Genomic DNA, 18,927 nt, shown 5'->3' with positions numbered 1-18,927 from the left:
TACAAAATTCTGATATAACAAACAAACGAGTTTGTATTATAACGAGACTCGACTGTACTGACAGAGAATCTGATATAACATACAAACGAGTTTGTATTATAACGAGACTCGACTGTACTGACAGAGAACAGACATACGTCCGTTAAGTAGCTGGCCAGCTCGCACAATGACCTGACTGCTGGCTGGTAAGCGCTACCGGTATCTCACGTAATCCCTGGAGTGACGTCATAATGGTGAGGTGGAATACATGTATATCTAGATGCAGCAATGAAAACTAGTTAAACTGCATATTTACACACTGCTATTGGAATCATTACCATCACAAAACATAACATTCAAACATTGTTAAATTTCAAACGTTTCTCTTTTTATTCAAAGTTACATGTAACACCATGAACTGAATTGTTTAAACTACTGCTTTCTTCAACCCTTTTCTTGTATGCCTACTTGGAGAAAACAATCTATACATGCAACATTCTCTGCAATTTCAAAATCTTAAGCTTTCTTTTGGGTACAAAAATTGTATTACAACCTGATATGTTTATTCTTACTTGAAAGCCATTGAAAACAAAGCAAGATAAATTACAAACTTTATGTCAATGCCAAAAATCCCAACATAAAAATGCGGAAGAAATTTCCACGAGTTTAGTTCTTTGGAATGTGTCAGTGCATGTGGACCACTGTCATACCTAGTTTTACAACTCATGTGTGACACTAATCTAGGTGGAAAACTCATGGTATACAAAACGATACAGATAGATGTGATAGAAAAAGGCACATGATGTTGTCATATACAATGCACATGTAGCATTTACATTTTTGATGCAATGTTAGCATCATTTATACATAAGAAAATTAAAATTCAAACAGTTTTCTTTTGTGCAAACTGAAAAGAAAGCAAATGTCCTGGCACATGATACAACTGTGCCAAATAGTATTAATACTTTTGGATACAAGAGTTAGCATCACGTATCCTCATCATAAACATATGGTTGAAATTCAAACTTCTCGTTTGTCCAAACTGAAAAAAAAACAATTACGAAAAACAAATATGCTGGCAAATCACTGTTTTGCTTACGTACCGGTGCACACATTTTTGTAAGCAAGTGAACTATTAACATACACATACCTGCTAAATAAGCATTAATGTTGAACTTCAAAACATTATTTCTTAACATTCTTCTGTTATGCAAAACTGTACATGTAACGTAATAATTAATTAACTTGCTTCCTACTTATAATTCTTTGTTTCAACATACTATTTTAGTTCAATTGATCTTCAGGCTGTTATTTTACCAAATGCCCACAAAATACACCCAAAAAAATATTCACCCCCCCCCCCAACTTAACAACTCCAGGCTGGCCTCATCACCTTTTTAGTCCCAAATACATGTATGTACATATTTCATTCTAAGTTTCTAGACAAAGATTCACAGCGATTTTCAGTTAGCAAAGCCACACATAGAGTACATCAGCCTATAAGACATTCCCACCTATTAAAATGCTGCCCTGACCCCCTCCCAACAAATACACACAAAAAACCCGATGGATAATGACCAACTGGAAAATGTTACCAAATACATGTATTAGGTTATTTATTAAGATAATACTTGGTCTGGATGGATTCTTTTTAAAAATCTTATTTCCAAAAGGAAGCCTGAACATAACATCGGTTTATCTTGTCATATACCAAGTTGTATTAAAAAGTTGGCAAACACTCGGTATCAATTTTTCTCTAAAGATGAGTTAAACAAAGGTTGGTGAGCTGAGGAGTATACATGTAGATTGGTTCAACAATTCTGGTATAAGTTTGCCCAAATGGTTTCAATTTTCATGAATAACATATTTGTTGTTTTGTAATTTTTTTGGGGGTACATACTGGATCTGTATACATTTGTAGGACTTATATTATAGGTAATGTAGGGGAGCTGATAAAACTGTATCAAAACTAGTTCCAGTGTGTGTTTATGCAGTCGGGTTGTCTTGAGTAAATTGAGAGAAGTAGAGTTCAGATGTTACGATGATGATATGGTGTATTATCATAGTTTCAGGAATGCATCAAGTCGCAGGTATGTGATGAACAATAAAGGCGACATATAATGCCAAGTTCAGACAGTATCAGAGCACAAGATCCTGCTTTTGCCGCCGACCCATTAGCATCATGAGGGAAAAATCATTCCAAAGTGGGAAAGCATGGCACAATCAGTTTGAACAAAGACAAAGGAGACACCAGAGTGAACCAGTGGACAGAGTACTGTCGCAAATGTTGACTAAGGTGTGCCACGACAGGAAATGACTTGGATAGCGAACCTAGTAGAGACTCTGCCAAGATGTCAAGCTGGAGACTTGGAAATACTGGCTCGTATCTAGCTCAGAACAATGCAGCATGAAAAAACGTGGTTTAAATTTCACGTAAAACCACATTTTTACTGATCGTTCTGGCCAAGACAAGAAACCACAGTTCGAGAAAAGATTCTAGAAAGAAAGTTTAACAACCTAAAAGCTGAAAAGACTTGTTTACTGTCAAAGCTGGAAAGAAAGTCTGGAATGGAACAACAGAATTTGGCTTGGAAAAAATGTCTGGCTTGAAGAAGAACAAAAAAAACCAGCTTGGATGGGATAGTTTTAAACAGGTTGGAGATGATGTAGTAACGCTGTGCCAACTTGACTCCCTTTGTAAGGCCGATATATGGATTTTGTTGCAGATCATACAACATTGTACAACTGTCCCAGGTTTTGGCTACATTCGTGTCGGACTACATTAACAGTGGCATTTTGCTTGTCATCTACATCCAGACTATTGACCTCTTGTTGCTTTGCAACATCACCCATTGGAGTCCTGATGAGATATCTTGATTTCTGCTATGTAAGTGCCAGGACTTAACAAGAATGCACATCAGCACAATGAATGTACTTGAAGTGTTTTCAGAATACATGCGACACAGTATAGACCACAAATCCATCAATGCAAAGCACATAATAAGGGTCCACGGGTGAAACACTAAAAAATCTTCTCACTGATGCATTCTGTGCATTGTAGGAATGATTAGATTTTGAAGACCAAAAAGTAACAGGACTGATAACCATTGTTTGTCAGGATTGTTTTCACACAAATGATATGCTCCCTAACAAATTTCATGGAATGAGATACAAAGACATGTACTTAGTCTACTTTCAGTCAAAATAAAGTATCTGCATCTAAAACTGCCAAACAATTCACGTAAAATAATTGAATGAGACCACACACACACGTCTCTTTATATTAAGACCCGTTTTCTATGTTCCAGTTCGGTTTCCTCTAACAATGGTGACTGAATTGAATTTACGCTTGCACGCTCAAAATTTCGCAACACCCCTCCACCTGTCCATACACTGACTGAGTCGGACAAGATTTTGTCCCATTAATTCAGGGCAGTTCACCTCAACAGTGTGCTTAAAAAATGGGAAGGACTTGTTATGTCTACCTGGCACATAATCAAAGAGACCTTCATGCATGTATGCAGAAGCGAAACTGTCGACATCTTGATCAAATTTGAGTTGCTGCAGCTCCTGAGCAGTTTGAGTTGTTCGAGATTTCAAGAAGATGCTTTCCAACTCATGTAAAAATTCATCCCTCGGTTTGCTTTTCTGTTCCCTCTCTTTCTCTGGATACCCATCTTCTGTTCTGGACACCATTTTCCAATACTCATCAGTTGGGATTTCGTTAACCAGATCCAGACCAATATTGCCATCTGCCTGACCGGTTAAATTTGCCACTCTGTTCCAGGTCATGTCATGTGCAACTCGGGCTGGATAGAACCCACTGACACCTGCCAGCATGTTATGAGCCAAGATGAAATATTTGAGATGTTTGTTGTTCCAAAACTGCAGGGTGTTGATCCTCCAGTGGCTGAGGATGGCTGGTCCATCACCCTCACGTACTGCATCACGGAAGGCTAGATGACAAAGACCCTCATATAACAAGGCTCTGGAATATTCATGGACCCTATCACCTTTGGGTTTGAAAGATGCGAGTCGTTTACATGCAGGAGAACAATACCACTCATCGGGTAAATCTTCAGCCCCTCTTATGCACTCCACATGATACCACTCATTTGCAGTACAACGACTTTGCATCTCACACTGGACCATACTGTCTTCCTTCCCTGTCCTTCTATGGCATGTACAATATATGAAGGACTTGGAAGCCTGGCACTCTGCTGAACACCACCAATCACCTTCCACGGGACCATCAACATTGGCACAAGAGTAGTGAAACCATGCACCACATTTCCTGTTTAAACATCGAATCATTCCTTCATCACTGGACTCACCACATTTGCAGCTTTTAGTGTCTTTGACCATATCAGCAAGAATATCACCGAAAGTGTCATCTTTCTTGTCAACACAAAACTGTGTCTTCTTTTGCCTATGTACTTTGTCTAGGCTGTCGTCAGTAGGAAATCTTGGCCATATGAAATCTACCATCTTTTGTGTGAATTTTGTTAGCCACATCTTTTTCTGAACTCTTCCTAAGGTCGGAAAATCTGCAGGAGTATCGGTGGTTCCATCTAACTTTGCAAGCTTGAATGCAAGCACAGTGCTGAGTGCATGTGTACAGAAATTCAGAAGATTTTCGACATCACTGAAGTTTTCAAAGACCTTCTGCTTTACAGAACAATGATTAAAGTCTTCATTTATCTGGAAAAGTGTTCCCGTCTCTTTAGCACTGTCCTCTTTGAAGAACCTATCCATCGTGTCTTGGAGTAAAACTCCTCTTCGATGAAAGTCTTGCGGACACTGCACTAGTCCCTCCAACCTATCCACTGCAGAAGCCCCACTAGCTTTTGCACGTTTGGCATCAACCATTTTCTCCACAGAGAGCCCATCCCCAAAGCATACAATTGGGTACAAGTTCTCATCACCATACGATGGAACAAACTGATGAAGTGACTCAAGCATACGGACTGAGCCTGATGTGCTGTAGGGGTTTTCATCTATCACGCCTAAGCTGGCAATCTCACTTTTCTTACTCAAGGCATCACTGTGTTGGTGCCGCTTAGGGGCAGAACATTCCACCTGTTTCAAAAATGGCAAATGATCTTTCAAAATGTGCTCCAGAATTTGGCACATTCTCTTCTTCAAACCTCTCCAGTCAGAGGGCTTTGGAAGAAAACATGACAACGGAATTTCTCCTGCACGTTTCACCGTGTAATCCGACGATTGGTCAAATCCAACTCTATTCCTTACAGCAAAGGTTGAGGTCTGTAACTTGTACTCATTGAGTGACCTACGTGTAGCTAGCTGCATCAACACACTGTCGCACACTATGATATACCCTGGGTCAAGGTATTCAAATCTTCGTGAATCATGCATTGCGGGAAGCATTTGCTTTACTTCAGGTGCCTGATCTTTTCTTTCCTGTGATGTGTCCTTACTGCTTGAATCATGTTTGCTCGATGTACTTGGCGAATTATCTGCATTTACTGCAGCTGAAGCAGATTCTGCAACAGAATCACTATCAGAGTTGTTGTCAGCAGATACACTCATATCAGAAGCAGCGTCATCATCAATGTCAGCTACGAGTGAGTGTGTTTCATTCAAAACAGCTGCTTGCTTTTCACCACACGGTGATGTTCCTTGGGTCTCATTATCTGCCACAACTGTGGCACTTGACTCAAGCTGTTGACTCAGATTGAGCTGCCACTGTTTTTGCCTTTTAGTGTAGTCTGTCCCTGCCGTATCTATTGCCAAGGATGTTGTTACTTTACTTAAATGTACGCATACACCAAGGGCATGCAAACATTTAAAAACAGTACTTGTACACCCTTGTCTCTTCAGTTTCACAGACACACAGCTCTGAATGAAACTGAATTTACGCGCCCGATGCGAATACAAAATCAACGACAAAATAAAGCCTAGGCGCTGGTCAGGCATGCAGACAGCTGGTCGTGTTGAGATCATCTTCTGGTGACGATGAAGAGCCCCTTTCAGAACATTTACAAGAATTGGCATGTGAGAAGCAGCCTCCTCAACAACTTTGCCCCATTTGAAGGTTGCAATATTTCCAGGGGTAACAGGTTTTGATTCGAGTGTTTTAAGTGCACACCTGCGGATTTCTTGTCGGACAGCTGTGCTGGCAACCGTACAGAATGCTTGCCTCGAACGTTTGCTATGATTAAGAATGGCCTTGATAGCTTGAGCGTATTGATTTGCCTTGATTGCCTTTGAGAGATACTGTATCAATTTACATCTACTTAAGAATCCCTTGGATTGGGTATTCACTTTAGAATGTGGTACACTATACTTAGGCTTTTTACGTCCTTTTTGTGTTGAGTAAAAAGAGAAGCTAGGTCTCTTTTTCGCTTGACCAGTTTGTGTTTGACTGGCAGTTTGTTGCAGATGCTTTGATTTACATGAAGAACAAAGGAATCCATCCTGCCCTTCAAACTGTTCAAGGGAAGGGCCCGAGAGCCTCAAGCTGTACCTCCTCCAACTGTTATCCGTGTTTTCAACTGGGGACTTGCACATCAAACACTCAGGAGTGTTTGTATTTCCTGAGGAGGCCATTGTGGAGCTAATGATGAAACTGTTAGATACAAATAGGTGAAGCAAAGAGTGGATTATTTCACACTAGTACATGTAGTATAAGTTGTTTTTAAAATAAAAATACACCACAAATCACTTGTTTCAAGTACCATGAACAAAGGGAAAGGATTGGTTGGTGGTAGATGTCTGACAGTTTACCCTTCAGACCCTCAAGTGGGGACTTCTCTCTGACTCACTTTGCAACTGAAGGGTCTGGAGTACCAGTTTGTCCAAATACTGAGGTAATATGCTAGCTGTAACTGACAGCTACCGGTACATCATCTGAGACTGATGGAGAGGTGCGACCAGTCACAGCTCAACTTGTAGATTCTCCTGCACATCAGTGGAAAGAACAACTGTGAAGAGAAGACACCATAAATTGACATACATGTATTTCTATATTGTTCCCTGTACATGGGCTGCATCCAGGAACCCCACTTATTTGTATTTAAGACATGTATGCAAAATATTAAAGTAACAATATCATGACTGCTGCTCCACACTTGACTGTTTTCTTCCTGGCATCCTTTCAAACCAACTTATTAGTGTCACTTTATTCCATTACAAAAAACACCTCACCTCTGATTACCTACATGTATATTTGCACATCAGCGCGCATGCGCACAACCTTCTCTGAAAAGAATAGTGCCCAACCCACAGCCTCAGTACCCACTGCATGCCTCATGCCCACAAAGGACCCTGTAACGTCATAGCTCCTTGCAGTTTTTAGCAACAGGTAGTGTTAAGGGTACAATTTTAGCCGTTCTCGCTGTGCTTATAAAATGGCGGACTCCGCCAAGACCAAAACAAAAACTGTTCCTAGCTCAAGCCGTTCTACCGGAAAATCACCCTCATGTCAATCCAAACGTGATAATTCCTCCGCTACGACCGGGTCCAATCTCCCGGGTTCGGAGGTTGGAAATTCTCCGGGGACGAGCACTTCTCCAACGAGAGTTACATGTACGGCCACTTCCCGACTAATCCTGCATACATTCGGCAGTCTACAGGAGCACATGCACGCTTCGGAACAACAGGTCGACTCGCATGTGCAGGCGGGGCTTGGCGTTAAACATCCACAGGTCCCTTAACAATAATACTAATAATTAAAAATGTATTATGCGCCTTTTGCATATAAATGATCAAAAGCCCATTACAGAATCAACAATAAATGCAACTTCTTAAATAGAAAGATAGAAGGATTAGGGTAATATATATAAAGTCATGTCACCGCGCCAGTGCCCAAACCGCAGTATGGGGATACATGTAGGCCTACAACACTGGCCAGGCTTACAAAGCGTCCATGGACAAACAGCAAGCTGACAGAGCATACCAAGGCCCAGATCTACATGGCGTGCATTGTGAGTACGCTCCTTTATGGATGCGAGTCATGGACCCTGCGCTCTCGTCAGGAAAGACGGCTCAGGGCCTTCCACATCCGCTGCCTGAGGCGCATCTTAGGCATCTCATGGAGAGACCATATCACCAACAGGGCAGTGCTTGAGAGAGCAGGAGTCTCCTCCATGCTCACTCTCCTGAAACAGAGACGCCTGCGCTGGCTGGGAAACGTCGTACGAATGGAGGACGGTCGCATCCCAAAAGACCTTCTCTACGGAGAGCTGGCATCGGGCAAGAGGCATGCTGGACGACCCCTGTAGCGCTTTAAGGACACCTGCAAACGGGCCCTCAAGGCACTCGCCATCAATACCAAGACCTCGGAGACAGTAGCTGCAGATAGATGCTCATGGAGGCACAAAGTGAACAAGGGGATCCAGCAGCTCGAGAGTGAGGAGATACGGCAGGCGGAGGAGAAAAGACAACATAGAAAGGCACAGCGACCAGCAGACAGACCCACCTCAGTGTTCCTCTGCGCTCACTGTGGCTGGGACTGTCATTCCCACATTGGACTATACAGCAACAGCAGACGCTGTTCACCAACCAGACATTCAGGGCAGAACCCCATAATCCCCTGGGATTGACGGATGCCTACATAGAGACATGTATGTCTGTATCGCCAACAGGAAGAATAAATTACTTAAGCCTAACCCTGCTGACATCGGTGAGGTCTCGATCTTTCCCGGAGACAGACGTCTCTAACCCTACCTACGAATTAATTAAGCATCTACATGTAGCTACCCCGCACGGTGATGCTAGAAAAGCATTAAACCCATTAAAAATACATTATTTAAAAATGCTACATTATTAAAAGAAAGGTTTTAACTTTACATTTAAAAAAGGCAAGTCTATGTTCACTACATATGTGCCACGGTAAAGCATTCCATAGCTTAGGGGCTGCCATTGCAAAGGCCCTGTCACTGAGTACTGGTAAAGTTTTGCCACTAGGATAATCCAAAAAGGGTCTGTTGTTTGCTGAACGAAGATGGTATCTGGATACTTTCCTAGCAGTAAAGTATCTTGGAGAAAGGCCGTGAATGGCTTTGAATGTTAATAAAATGATTTTGAAATTGATCCTGTATAAAACAGGTAACTACCGGTAGTGCAGTTGACGTAATATTGGTGTTATGTGTTCGAACCTGTATGTATTGATAATTAGTCTAGCTGCAGCATTCTGGACCCTTTGTAATCTCTGTGTCATTGGCAGACCATACAATAGACTGTTACAATACATGTAGTCCAAACGGCTGGTCACAAATGCGTGGATTAACACTGAGAGAGAACAGTGAGACAGGAATTTACTAATGCTTTTAATATTGTGAAGGTGAAAGAAATCCGACCAGCCCCGCCAGGTAACAGAGACTAGGGACACCACCAGCACCGCCTTCATTCCGCTATACTCCTACTACAAGTTTGTATTCACAAACTAGTTTTTTCCGAGTGAATCTCGGCGAGATTTTCCCCATCATTCGGAGCCTCACACGTGGTCCTTTTTCCAGAACAATTCTCATCAATTCGACCATAATACACACACACTGTGTCCACATAGTGTTCCAGCCTACGAGCAGCGGGTTTTTCCACAGGCTTTTCCGATGGGATTTTCACACCATCACGTACCTTATCAGGGTAATTCTCCGCAACACTTTGGTGAAAACACCAACCACTCCACGGCGGGATGGGGAGGGGACAATCCCGCGTTCAAGGGGGCCGTTCTCGGTCCCATGCGCAGTCTCGCTCAGACTCCAAAGATCAACATCATTTTTCTCGTCATGATCGTGATTACCCACGGTCGGAATCTGGCCATCGCAGCCAGCATGGGGCCAGGAAACCTCTTTCTCCATCCGGTTATCGGATGCCCTTGCCCGATGTTATGGAGACCCTTCCTTTTGTGAGCCAATTAAATAACATACCCAAAAGGTTCCATTTTTTGGATGATTGTCTGGGTTTTTGCCACAAGGAATTTGCTTTGGGACTCACTTCAACTTCATTGCTGCGACGCTCCCTTGTCCTAGACAAGTTGTTTCTCCCTTTAGTTGGTTCTAAGGATCGCATGCAAGATCTTCCCCCAGCTGGGATTGATCTTTTTGACAACAGATTCGACGAGACTATGCTATACAAAGCCAAATGTCTACAAGCTGGAGACAAGTTGGATCTTCGTTAGCGTTCAGCCAAACGCCAGTCTACCTTTGTTCCCAGTCAACACAGCAAGAACAAACAGGTCCGTTTTCTACCAACCAGGGCTCAAATTAGTCCAAGATATTTGCGGCCCTTCAAGTCCCAGGGGTCGCGAGGTAACAAGGGTCTTTGACTACAACACATTATTCATCCCTCCTGCTTTCGGACCAGTATGTTCTTGCAGAGTTCAGTCAGAGATGGTCTCATGTAACTTCAGATATCTGAGTTCTTCAAACTATCTCTACAGGGTACCGTCTGGAATTCACCAGCAACCCTCCTCTGCAACCTCCGCGACTATCAACTCTTGTTACCTCAGATCCTACACGGCAGGCTGCTTTGGAGAAGGAAATCATCTCCCTGAGGGACAAGAATGCCATCTGCTTCCAGCATGGTCCACTCTTTGCGTCACCTCTACTTTTTTCATTGCACCGAAGAAGTCAGGCGATTTGCGACCCATCATCAACTTACGACCTCTCCACAGTTCTAGACATGACAACTGGCAGAGTGATGCCATCTGGGGAAAGATGTCAGACACTTTGGGATTGCATCAGGATTTTCAGGTCCTCTTCAATTCTCCCAGCCAAAGCTTGGCTCCGCCTACTGGGCCTCATGGCAAGTCTGGTCAATTTGGTTCCTTGGTGCAGGATGCACATGCGTCCCTTACAGCTCCAACTTCTGTACCACTTTCGCCCTTGCAAAGATCCTCTATCAAAGATGGTTCTAGTAACTCAGTTACTTATCGACAAGCTCCTGTGTTGGCTAGCTCCGAACAATCTCCAATGTGGAGTGGTGTTCCCTCGCCCCTCTCCAGCAGCTATCCTCACAACGGAAGCTTCAACACTTGGCTGGGGAGCATACCTAGACGATCTATCACGGGCCGATACTTGGTCGATGGAAGAGAGTCTACTTCACATCAGTCACTTAGAGCCCCTTGCAGTGTACATGTACAAGGCTTTACTTTCCCTTGACTCCAAAGATCTCAACAAATTAGATCTGGTCAAGTTAGACAACGCTATGGTAGTGTCATACAGCAACTGTCAGGGGAAAGTCACCCTCCGTCTCTCTGCCTGGCCACTTGGGAGCTACTCAGCTGGTGCATTCCTCGCCAAATCTCTCTTCAAGCCACCCATCTGGCCGGAAAGAAGAACATCCTCGCTGATGCCCTTTCCAGGGGTCGTGTCTCTCCAACAGAATGGTCTCTCCACCCTCCTTTAGTCAGACAAATTGTTCAACTTACTTGGAACACCACATGTGGACCTGTTTGCATCCCACTTGAACAACCAGCTTCCAACCTTTTTGCACCCGTCTCACTCATCCTATGGCGTGGATGGTAGATGCCCTCAGCTTTGACTGGGCAGGAATGCATGCTTATGCCTTCCCTCCGATTTCTCTCGTACAACGGGTCCTGACAAACATAGAGACACAGCTACCCAGAGTAGTCCTCATAACTCCATTTTGGCCAAGACAGCCATGGTTCCCTTGCCTTCTGGATCTCCTTGTTCACTTGCCACTCATACTTATTCCCAACCAGCCAGACCTTCCGTCACGGCCCAGGTCTAACATTCTACATCAGGATCCATCCACTCTCCATCTTTGTGCCTGGATGCTCTCAAAGTCCTCAAAGTCTCCTTCCGATCAGCTTGCCTTTTGTAGAGCTACACCCTTGGCAGTCAAGAGCAGACGGAGATCTACCAGAAGAACTTATGATAGTAGACTTCTCCACTTCACCAAATGGTGCGAGGAGCGAGCTGTCAATCCCCATTCTGCATCTGTAACCTTGATTGGGGATTTCTTTCTTCACCTTTTCAATTCAGGCCTTCAAATTTCAACAATTAAGGGCTACAGATCAGCTATAAGTGTCCTTCATCAGGGTTTCCGTGATGGCACAACAACTTTTAGCAAATACATCTATTTTTTCACCTGATTGGTGGTATGTTTAATGATTGGCCTCCTACCAGGAAGCTGATACCATCATGGGACTTAGGTACCATCCAATATCTCTCTCCAAACCTTCGTTTGAACCACCAAGTAGTTCTTCCTTTCATCATCTTACAGTTACATCTGTATTTTACTAGCTGCAGCTTCAGCTCACCGCAGAAGCGAACTCCATGCTCTGTCAGTGGAACCAGGCCATATCCATTGGGAACCTGGGGGCATACGACTAATTCCACATGTAGATTTTCTCACTAAGAACCAATCAGTGGGTTTTTCACCCCCGACATATTTGTACCAAGTTTATCGTCAGTACCAGACGATAAATGGTGGATAAATTTTGGTGCCCTGTGTGAACGCTCAACTACTACATTGCTCGCACCAAGCCCTTGAGAGGAGACATCAGTCAACTGTTTATTACGACCAATCAGCCTCCTCACCAAGCCTCTGTGACCACGATCGCTCGATGGATCTCGGTGGCCATACAGTGCCCTCCCGAACATCGAAGATCGAAACCAGCAGCCCATGAGACACGCAGCATGTCGACTTCATGGGCTCATCTGCTTGGAGTTTTTCTTTCAGAGATTATGAAAGCTGCCTGCTGGAAAATCCTTCTAACTTTCACATCATGCTACCTGAAGGAGGTAATGCAATTGGAGGGACGCATGAGCAGTGTCCTCCAAGAAATAGCATGAACAGCAGCCCGCTTAGCCCACAAAGCTCCTTTGAAATAGATAGGCAGCTCCTGGGTATGTCTAGACAACCTTTTCATGTTATCTAGAATTGCATGAAGGCCTAGTTTAGACTTTCAATTACCACCCCCCCCCCCCCCCCCCCGAGACTTTCGGTGCTACTCTGCAAACGTGGGTAAACAGAGGTGAGGTGTTTTCGGTAATGGAATTCCTTAAACCCAAAGGGATTTTCCATTCTCGTAAGAAACCACTCACATCTGTTAACCTTCCCTCCCTTTAAAAAAATATTACGTTGCAGGGTCCTTTGTGGGCATGGCGCCTGCAGTGAGCACTGAAGGTGTGGCTTGGGCGCTATTCTTTCCAACGAAGATTGTGCGCATGCGCGCTGATATGCAAATGTAGGTAAACAGAGGTGTTTTCTTACTAGAATGGAAAATCCCTTTGGATTTTAGGAAATTTACTTGGCGAGTTTACCTTCTGTTTTCTCATTGTCTAACTGACTTATGGCCTTTCGCACAAGAGCATCCATCCCCAGGGCACACTCAGGGGCTGAACATTTCAAGTGTGCGTTGTGGCTTATTTTCACCCATGTTGCCCTAAATTTTGTCTAGTATAAAGGTCTAAATCAAATTTAGTTTTGCCCTTCACCAACGCATAAACACTGTATACTCAGTGTGTTAACTCTCAAGTGAAAGTTGGAAAAAATCACTCGGGTGGGACTCTAACCCACGACATCCTGCTTTGTAGTGCAGATGTCTGACCACTCGACCACCGAACCAGCCAACTTATCCCGTTAGCTCGGTGGTCGAGTGGTAAGACATCTGCACTAGAAAGCAGGAGGTTGTGGGTTAGAGAGTCCCATCCGAGTGATTTTTCCAACTTTCACTTGAGAATTAACACACCAAGTACCCAGTTTTTATAGGTCGGTGAAGGGCAAAACCAAATTTGATTTACATCACCCTGACACAAAAAAACAAATCCCATCTGATGAGTATAAGGGTCTACATACTGAATCAACAACAAACCACTGACAGCATTAAAATAACCACAAAAAGACCCTCAAATTCTGGTGACTTTTTATACTGAAGCTGATGTGAAACTGACGCTTCTGGCGTTAATTGACATCACGGTTTTGCTGATGAATATTGAAATATTCACATTAGCGTAAAAACTGAAAGGGCACCAACTAGCACTTGAAAAGGCAGCATAGGGATTAAAAACAAACTGAAATGGAACACAAAGGTAAATTCAAGGAATGCATTTAAAAAATGCCATTGCATTCCCAATGGCCCCTTTAACATTTTATACCACTTTACCTGAAATTGAACCACAGGTTTTGCAGTATTTTTACATTTTGCTCTGAATATTAACTTCCCACTGAGAAGGCTAAAGTCAATCATTATACTTACGTTGTAAATTAACTCATCAAAAGCAGAACAGCATCACAAAGGACCATCAGCTACCCGGTAGAAGCATCAGATGACCAATACTTCTGAAAAGAACAAAAATTAAACGTACACTTCAAGCATTTTATTTGCTATAAAACCGGCTTATTTTTCCATACACTTTCTACATACTGCAACATAAATCAGTGTTTTCTGGACACAGGGATGCGAAAAAGAAATTCAATGTACGAGGAAATCATTCTTTTCCAGGAACAGTTGCACACATGCAATGCATGGCAAAGCAAAGTACATGTGTTAACCCTTACACTTTGAAATATCACAGGTGTAGCCAGCGGGGGGGGGAGGCGTGGGGTGGGGTGGGATAGAGGGCTGGGGGATGGGGGGTTGCGGGGTTGCGGGGTTGCGGGGGGATGGGGGGTTGCGGGGGGATGGGGAGGGGGTAAGGGGTTGTATTAACCCCCCAATGTTTTGTAAAGACTGTCCTTTTCCATTCAAGTGCACTTTTCTCACCAGCATTTATTCCCCCCCCCCCCCTCCAAATTTGTCAAGAGTTCCCGGTTTTTATTAAAACAATTAAGTGCCCTTTTCTTAACAAGTGCCTTTTTTTGTCAAGTGCTCTTCTTTTAAGTACTAGCAGTCTTTTACGAGTGCCCTTTTTGGAATTTCGCATGACATCTATTTTCAGATAGTGTGCACTCATCCAGTTTGAACAGATCCCCCAATAAAAGATGGTACCAGCCCACCCCCCCCCAAAAAAAAAACTTTTTGATTTTATGGAGGCCAAGTGACTCCAAAGAAAAAAACCTTTGTACATTTCAGCAAAGATGTGTGAGTGCCCGTCTCACAAAATTTGTACCCCCACCCTAATAAAAATTAAATTTCTTCGCCTCTGTATATTGGTGCAGCCTCTGTACATGGTGACCAAAAAAATAATGCAACCCTAAAACAATTGCCTTTAAAAAAAGGATCAGGGATTTTTATGTTTTAAAGCTGAGAGCTTTTTCTTTCAAATACCGAAAAAAATCATAAGTCGGTCTCTGGTCAGCGCGCGCGTCGATTTTAATCATGCGCGTCGATCTTTTTTTTTTCCAAAATGTTCCGCGGTAACTCCAACAGCGCCCTCTATTTCCGCACCTCCTCAATTTTTTTTACCAAAGAGCACCAAGGAATGGGAAATTGCACCAAGGCAAATGATCGAAAGCACCAAGGCAAATTATGGAGGACTCCAATGAACATGAGGACACCAAAAAAGGCAAAATACATGTAGTACCCCACCTTGTCTGTACAATCCAAGCTTGACTGCTTGAAGAAGAAAAAAAAACAAGCCAAAAAAAAAAAGCCGCGTGGCCGTGTCAATTTCGGAACTTTGGTCTGACCAGAGACCGAATTTTTTTTTTTTGGCCTAATACGCCTCTGTACATTGTATATTGCTTGCATTTATATTGAAAGTATACAATGTCGTTGGTCCTTTTCAAAGCAGCCAAGGTTATGACCTTTATGCAAATAAAATATGAATAATTACCTCTTGTCTTTGCCGACAACTGAATTACATGCACATGTATCACTCGTGGATCTGCACACTGGAGATTAATTTCTCAGATGTCAGTCTGGAAAAAAAATGAGCAAGAAATCAACAGGATGCTTGAGTTTATATATTGAGTTTATTTACAAATGTACGAAGTGTGTTTCACTGCCTAGAATGGGTGGCATGGGTGGCATGTGCGTAAAGCGCTCGCCTCTCACCAAGGTGACCGGGGTTCGAATCCTGGCAGCGGATCACATGTGAGTAGAGTTGTGCGTTGGTTCTCTCCTGTGCCACGAGGGTTTTTCTCCGGACCCTCCTGGTTTTCTTCCCTCTGGAAAAATCAAACACTTCGATCTCAGGCCGTGCTCCTTGGTCATATATGGGTCGATGTGGCCGGCAGCCATAGGCGCCTTTACGTGCCAGTGGACCGACCACATTGTAGCCGCGTCCTTCGCAATTCAGCATTCCAGCTGCGAGTAAGGATGATTAGCCTCCCAAATTATTATTATTATTATTATTAATGACATCACAGCAACAGCACTCTCAGTTGTGCGGAAAGTTATTTGTTTTTCAAAAAAAGGGTGATTTAGGCCCTACGTACAAATCTTTTAAACAGAAAGTGATACATGTAGTTCTCATAAATTTCAGGGAATGGAAATTTGGTAAGGCCAAAAAAATAATAGTTCTGCTTCCGGTTACCCGACCGACCCTATTTTTATGCTACAACCCTGAAAATTTTATTGGCAATTCCAAAAAAAAAAAAAAAAGATTGATTAAATAAAAATAAAAACCTGTTGTCTTTTCTGTCTTGACAAAATACCTCTCAACAACCCTTTTGCGTCAAAAAATGCTTTTATTTATTTGTTTTTTTACTTACATTCGCTATTTTTTCAAAAGAAACCTCCGTTATTTTTACAAATTCGCTTCGCGATATAACTACTTCGCAATGTTGTGCATATGATGCGAACGACCTGAATTTTCCATTAATTTTTTTAAGAATTATCGAACGTAAATACATTGACAATAATTAAGGTAGGTTTTATTCACTTTTTGTGGCCATTTTGTGTAAAGCTTTTGTAGTGCAATGGAAATAGTTCAGGCTAAAACTTCGCAAATAATTGAATACCCCATTCAATCTGCATAAAAAAAATTGGCAAAAAAACAAACATTTCAGACCAACCGACCCTATTTTTGAACATGTTGAAAGGCATGTAATCAGAAGCAGAACTATTTTTTTTTCGGCCTTAATAGATATCATCAGTGGCGTGAATCTGTGCCAGCAAGTGGGGGGGGGGGGATGACCACAATCTAAAATTGCCCAGCCGTGGTTTTTCAAAAGGGGGGGGGGGGGGCACTGGACACCACACTATACAAGGGGCGCTCTTCAGGATATGTTTACATCAATGTATACTGGCGCTTATATTTTTAAAATACATTTCAAAGCACCTACTGGCTTCATGAGGAGTGTCCGGATCGTAAGTGCGATACCAAATTTCGTTCATCACGCCCCCGGTCAAGTGACTACTTTTTCGCAATCAGCTGAACGAAATTGTTTCTCACACCATGCCAGCCTACATGTTTGTATGAACATCTATAGACAATGCACGGTTAGACATGTTAGACCATGGAGGAATTATTTATTCCTCCGTTAGACTCTAGCTGGTGGCATTTTGCTGTCTGATGTCTGTGCTAAACTGGTCGAATTTCACGGATTTTCAACCCCAACAATAATCGTTGAGTATCACCATGGAGGAATAAGAAACATTCATAATCATAACCTTACCCAGACGCGCCCGCATAATGCATACATTACAATGCGGCCGCCATTTTGAAATCGCATGGGGAAAAAATTTCGGGACGATTTTCGTGGGCGATGATGACTGAATGTCATCTTTTTTGGCCAGATGGAGGAAGATTTCGGGATAAAAGAACGTTGTTTTCGAAAAGGTATGAGTTCCATTACAAGTAGGAACCTTAACTTTGGAAATTTCTGTCCTGGATGAAAAGATAATCTCGATCAAAATCGGTAGCAAAATCGCTACATCAGAGTTCAGCGTGTAGGGGAGCATTGGCGGTCTGGCCGTACTACACTGTCTACAGTACAGAGCTTGCGATAGTACCGTACGGCCAGACGCAGTCGGACTAAGTTGAGCTATACTGCACCTGCACAACTTGAGTTGAGTCACCTTGACTTCTCCTTGGACAAGCAACACTGCTTTTTAGGAGTCTACACATCAAGCACCAAGGTATCTACTGTCTGCTGGTCTAGTTAGTGAAAGCAAAACTTCGTAAGTTTTTCGGCCGGCGCGGCGTGCCCGCGTAAAAACTGGCACTAAAGTGGCAGCAAAAATCATACACGAAAATTCATAGGCAAGGACGCCGCGCATTTCTTGACTTCAAATAATCAAACAACAGGTGGCGCTCTTCACAATTAACGATGTGTTAAGGTGTTAAAGCTGTAGTCCATAATTTGCAGCCATCCGAAAAGTAACTGGCGTAATTATTGTTGAAAAACAAACTTGGTTGAAAGATAGTAAGGGAACTAAACTCCCTGTGAAATTATTCTTTCTGGGAAGGTGTCATTTTGAAGTAATCAACGAAAGAAGGCATTTCCAACGGTGATTCTTAAGAAGCACCGTAGGAAAATTTAAATTAGTAGTTCGTTTTGTTATTTCAGCCTTCAAGTTGGAACGACGCACACGCGCGCGCGGTTGTTATAATTCGTCGGATCAGTGCGCTACGTCGCGTATAGTTGCAATTCATGTATCAAAACAATTCAAAACATGATTCAGTAACTTTTGATTTGAAATTGAGATCTTAGAATGCTGTTTTTCTCGGAATGTACAGCTGAAGCTTAGCTGATCGAAACTTCATCAGGTTAGTTGCTCAGTATCCTTCATTAGATTTTGAACTCTTTTGTTGCTTCAAACGAACAAAATGCACAAATTACAAATGATGGACTGAGCTTTAAGCATAATGACATCAACCTTTGCTTCGGCTTCGGCTTCGGCTTCGCCTCCTACCTCTGAATCACTGAGAGGCAAACTAAACGAAAATATTCCAACTTGTGTCTTCATATTAACCGATTGAATGTTCCTGAAGCATAACATGCACCAAAATGTAGCTGGAGTCCCCTAAGTCGGGGCCTAAAATGTCATTAAGCCGAAGACGAAGCCAAAGCCAGTCGTTTCGAAAACGCTGTATGTCTATGGTCTCCCCTATACGTGCTCTCGCAAAT

The 18,927-nt window shown here is 42.8% G+C and overlaps 1 protein-coding gene across 1 annotated transcript; it reads right to left on the bottom strand.

The window, feature by feature from the left end:
* Nucleotides 1–345: 345 nt before the first annotated feature.
* On the bottom strand, nt 346–18,078 carry LOC119720930. Its single transcript, XM_038190796.1, has 5 exons — nt 17,853–18,078; nt 15,687–15,771; nt 14,168–14,250; nt 6,765–6,923; nt 346–6,568 (listed from the first exon to the last, which is right to left on the bottom strand). The coding sequence occupies exon 5, from the start codon at nt 6,547–6,549 to the stop codon at nt 3,337–3,339; it is 3,213 nt and encodes a 1,070-aa protein (XP_038046724.1). The 5' UTR covers nt 6,550–6,568; nt 6,765–6,923; nt 14,168–14,250; nt 15,687–15,771; nt 17,853–18,078; the 3' UTR covers nt 346–3,336.
* Nucleotides 18,079–18,927: the final 849 nt, after the last annotated feature.

This window comes from Patiria miniata, unplaced genomic scaffold (genome assembly GCF_015706575.1).
Source record: "Patiria miniata isolate m_02_andy unplaced genomic scaffold, ASM1570657v1 HiC_scaffold_9, whole genome shotgun sequence".
NCBI classification, from domain to species: Eukaryota; Metazoa; Echinodermata; class Asteroidea; order Valvatida; family Asterinidae; genus Patiria; species Patiria miniata.
The sequence above is the reverse complement of the archived record's forward strand: the minus strand, read 5'-3'. Positions and strand labels throughout refer to the sequence as shown.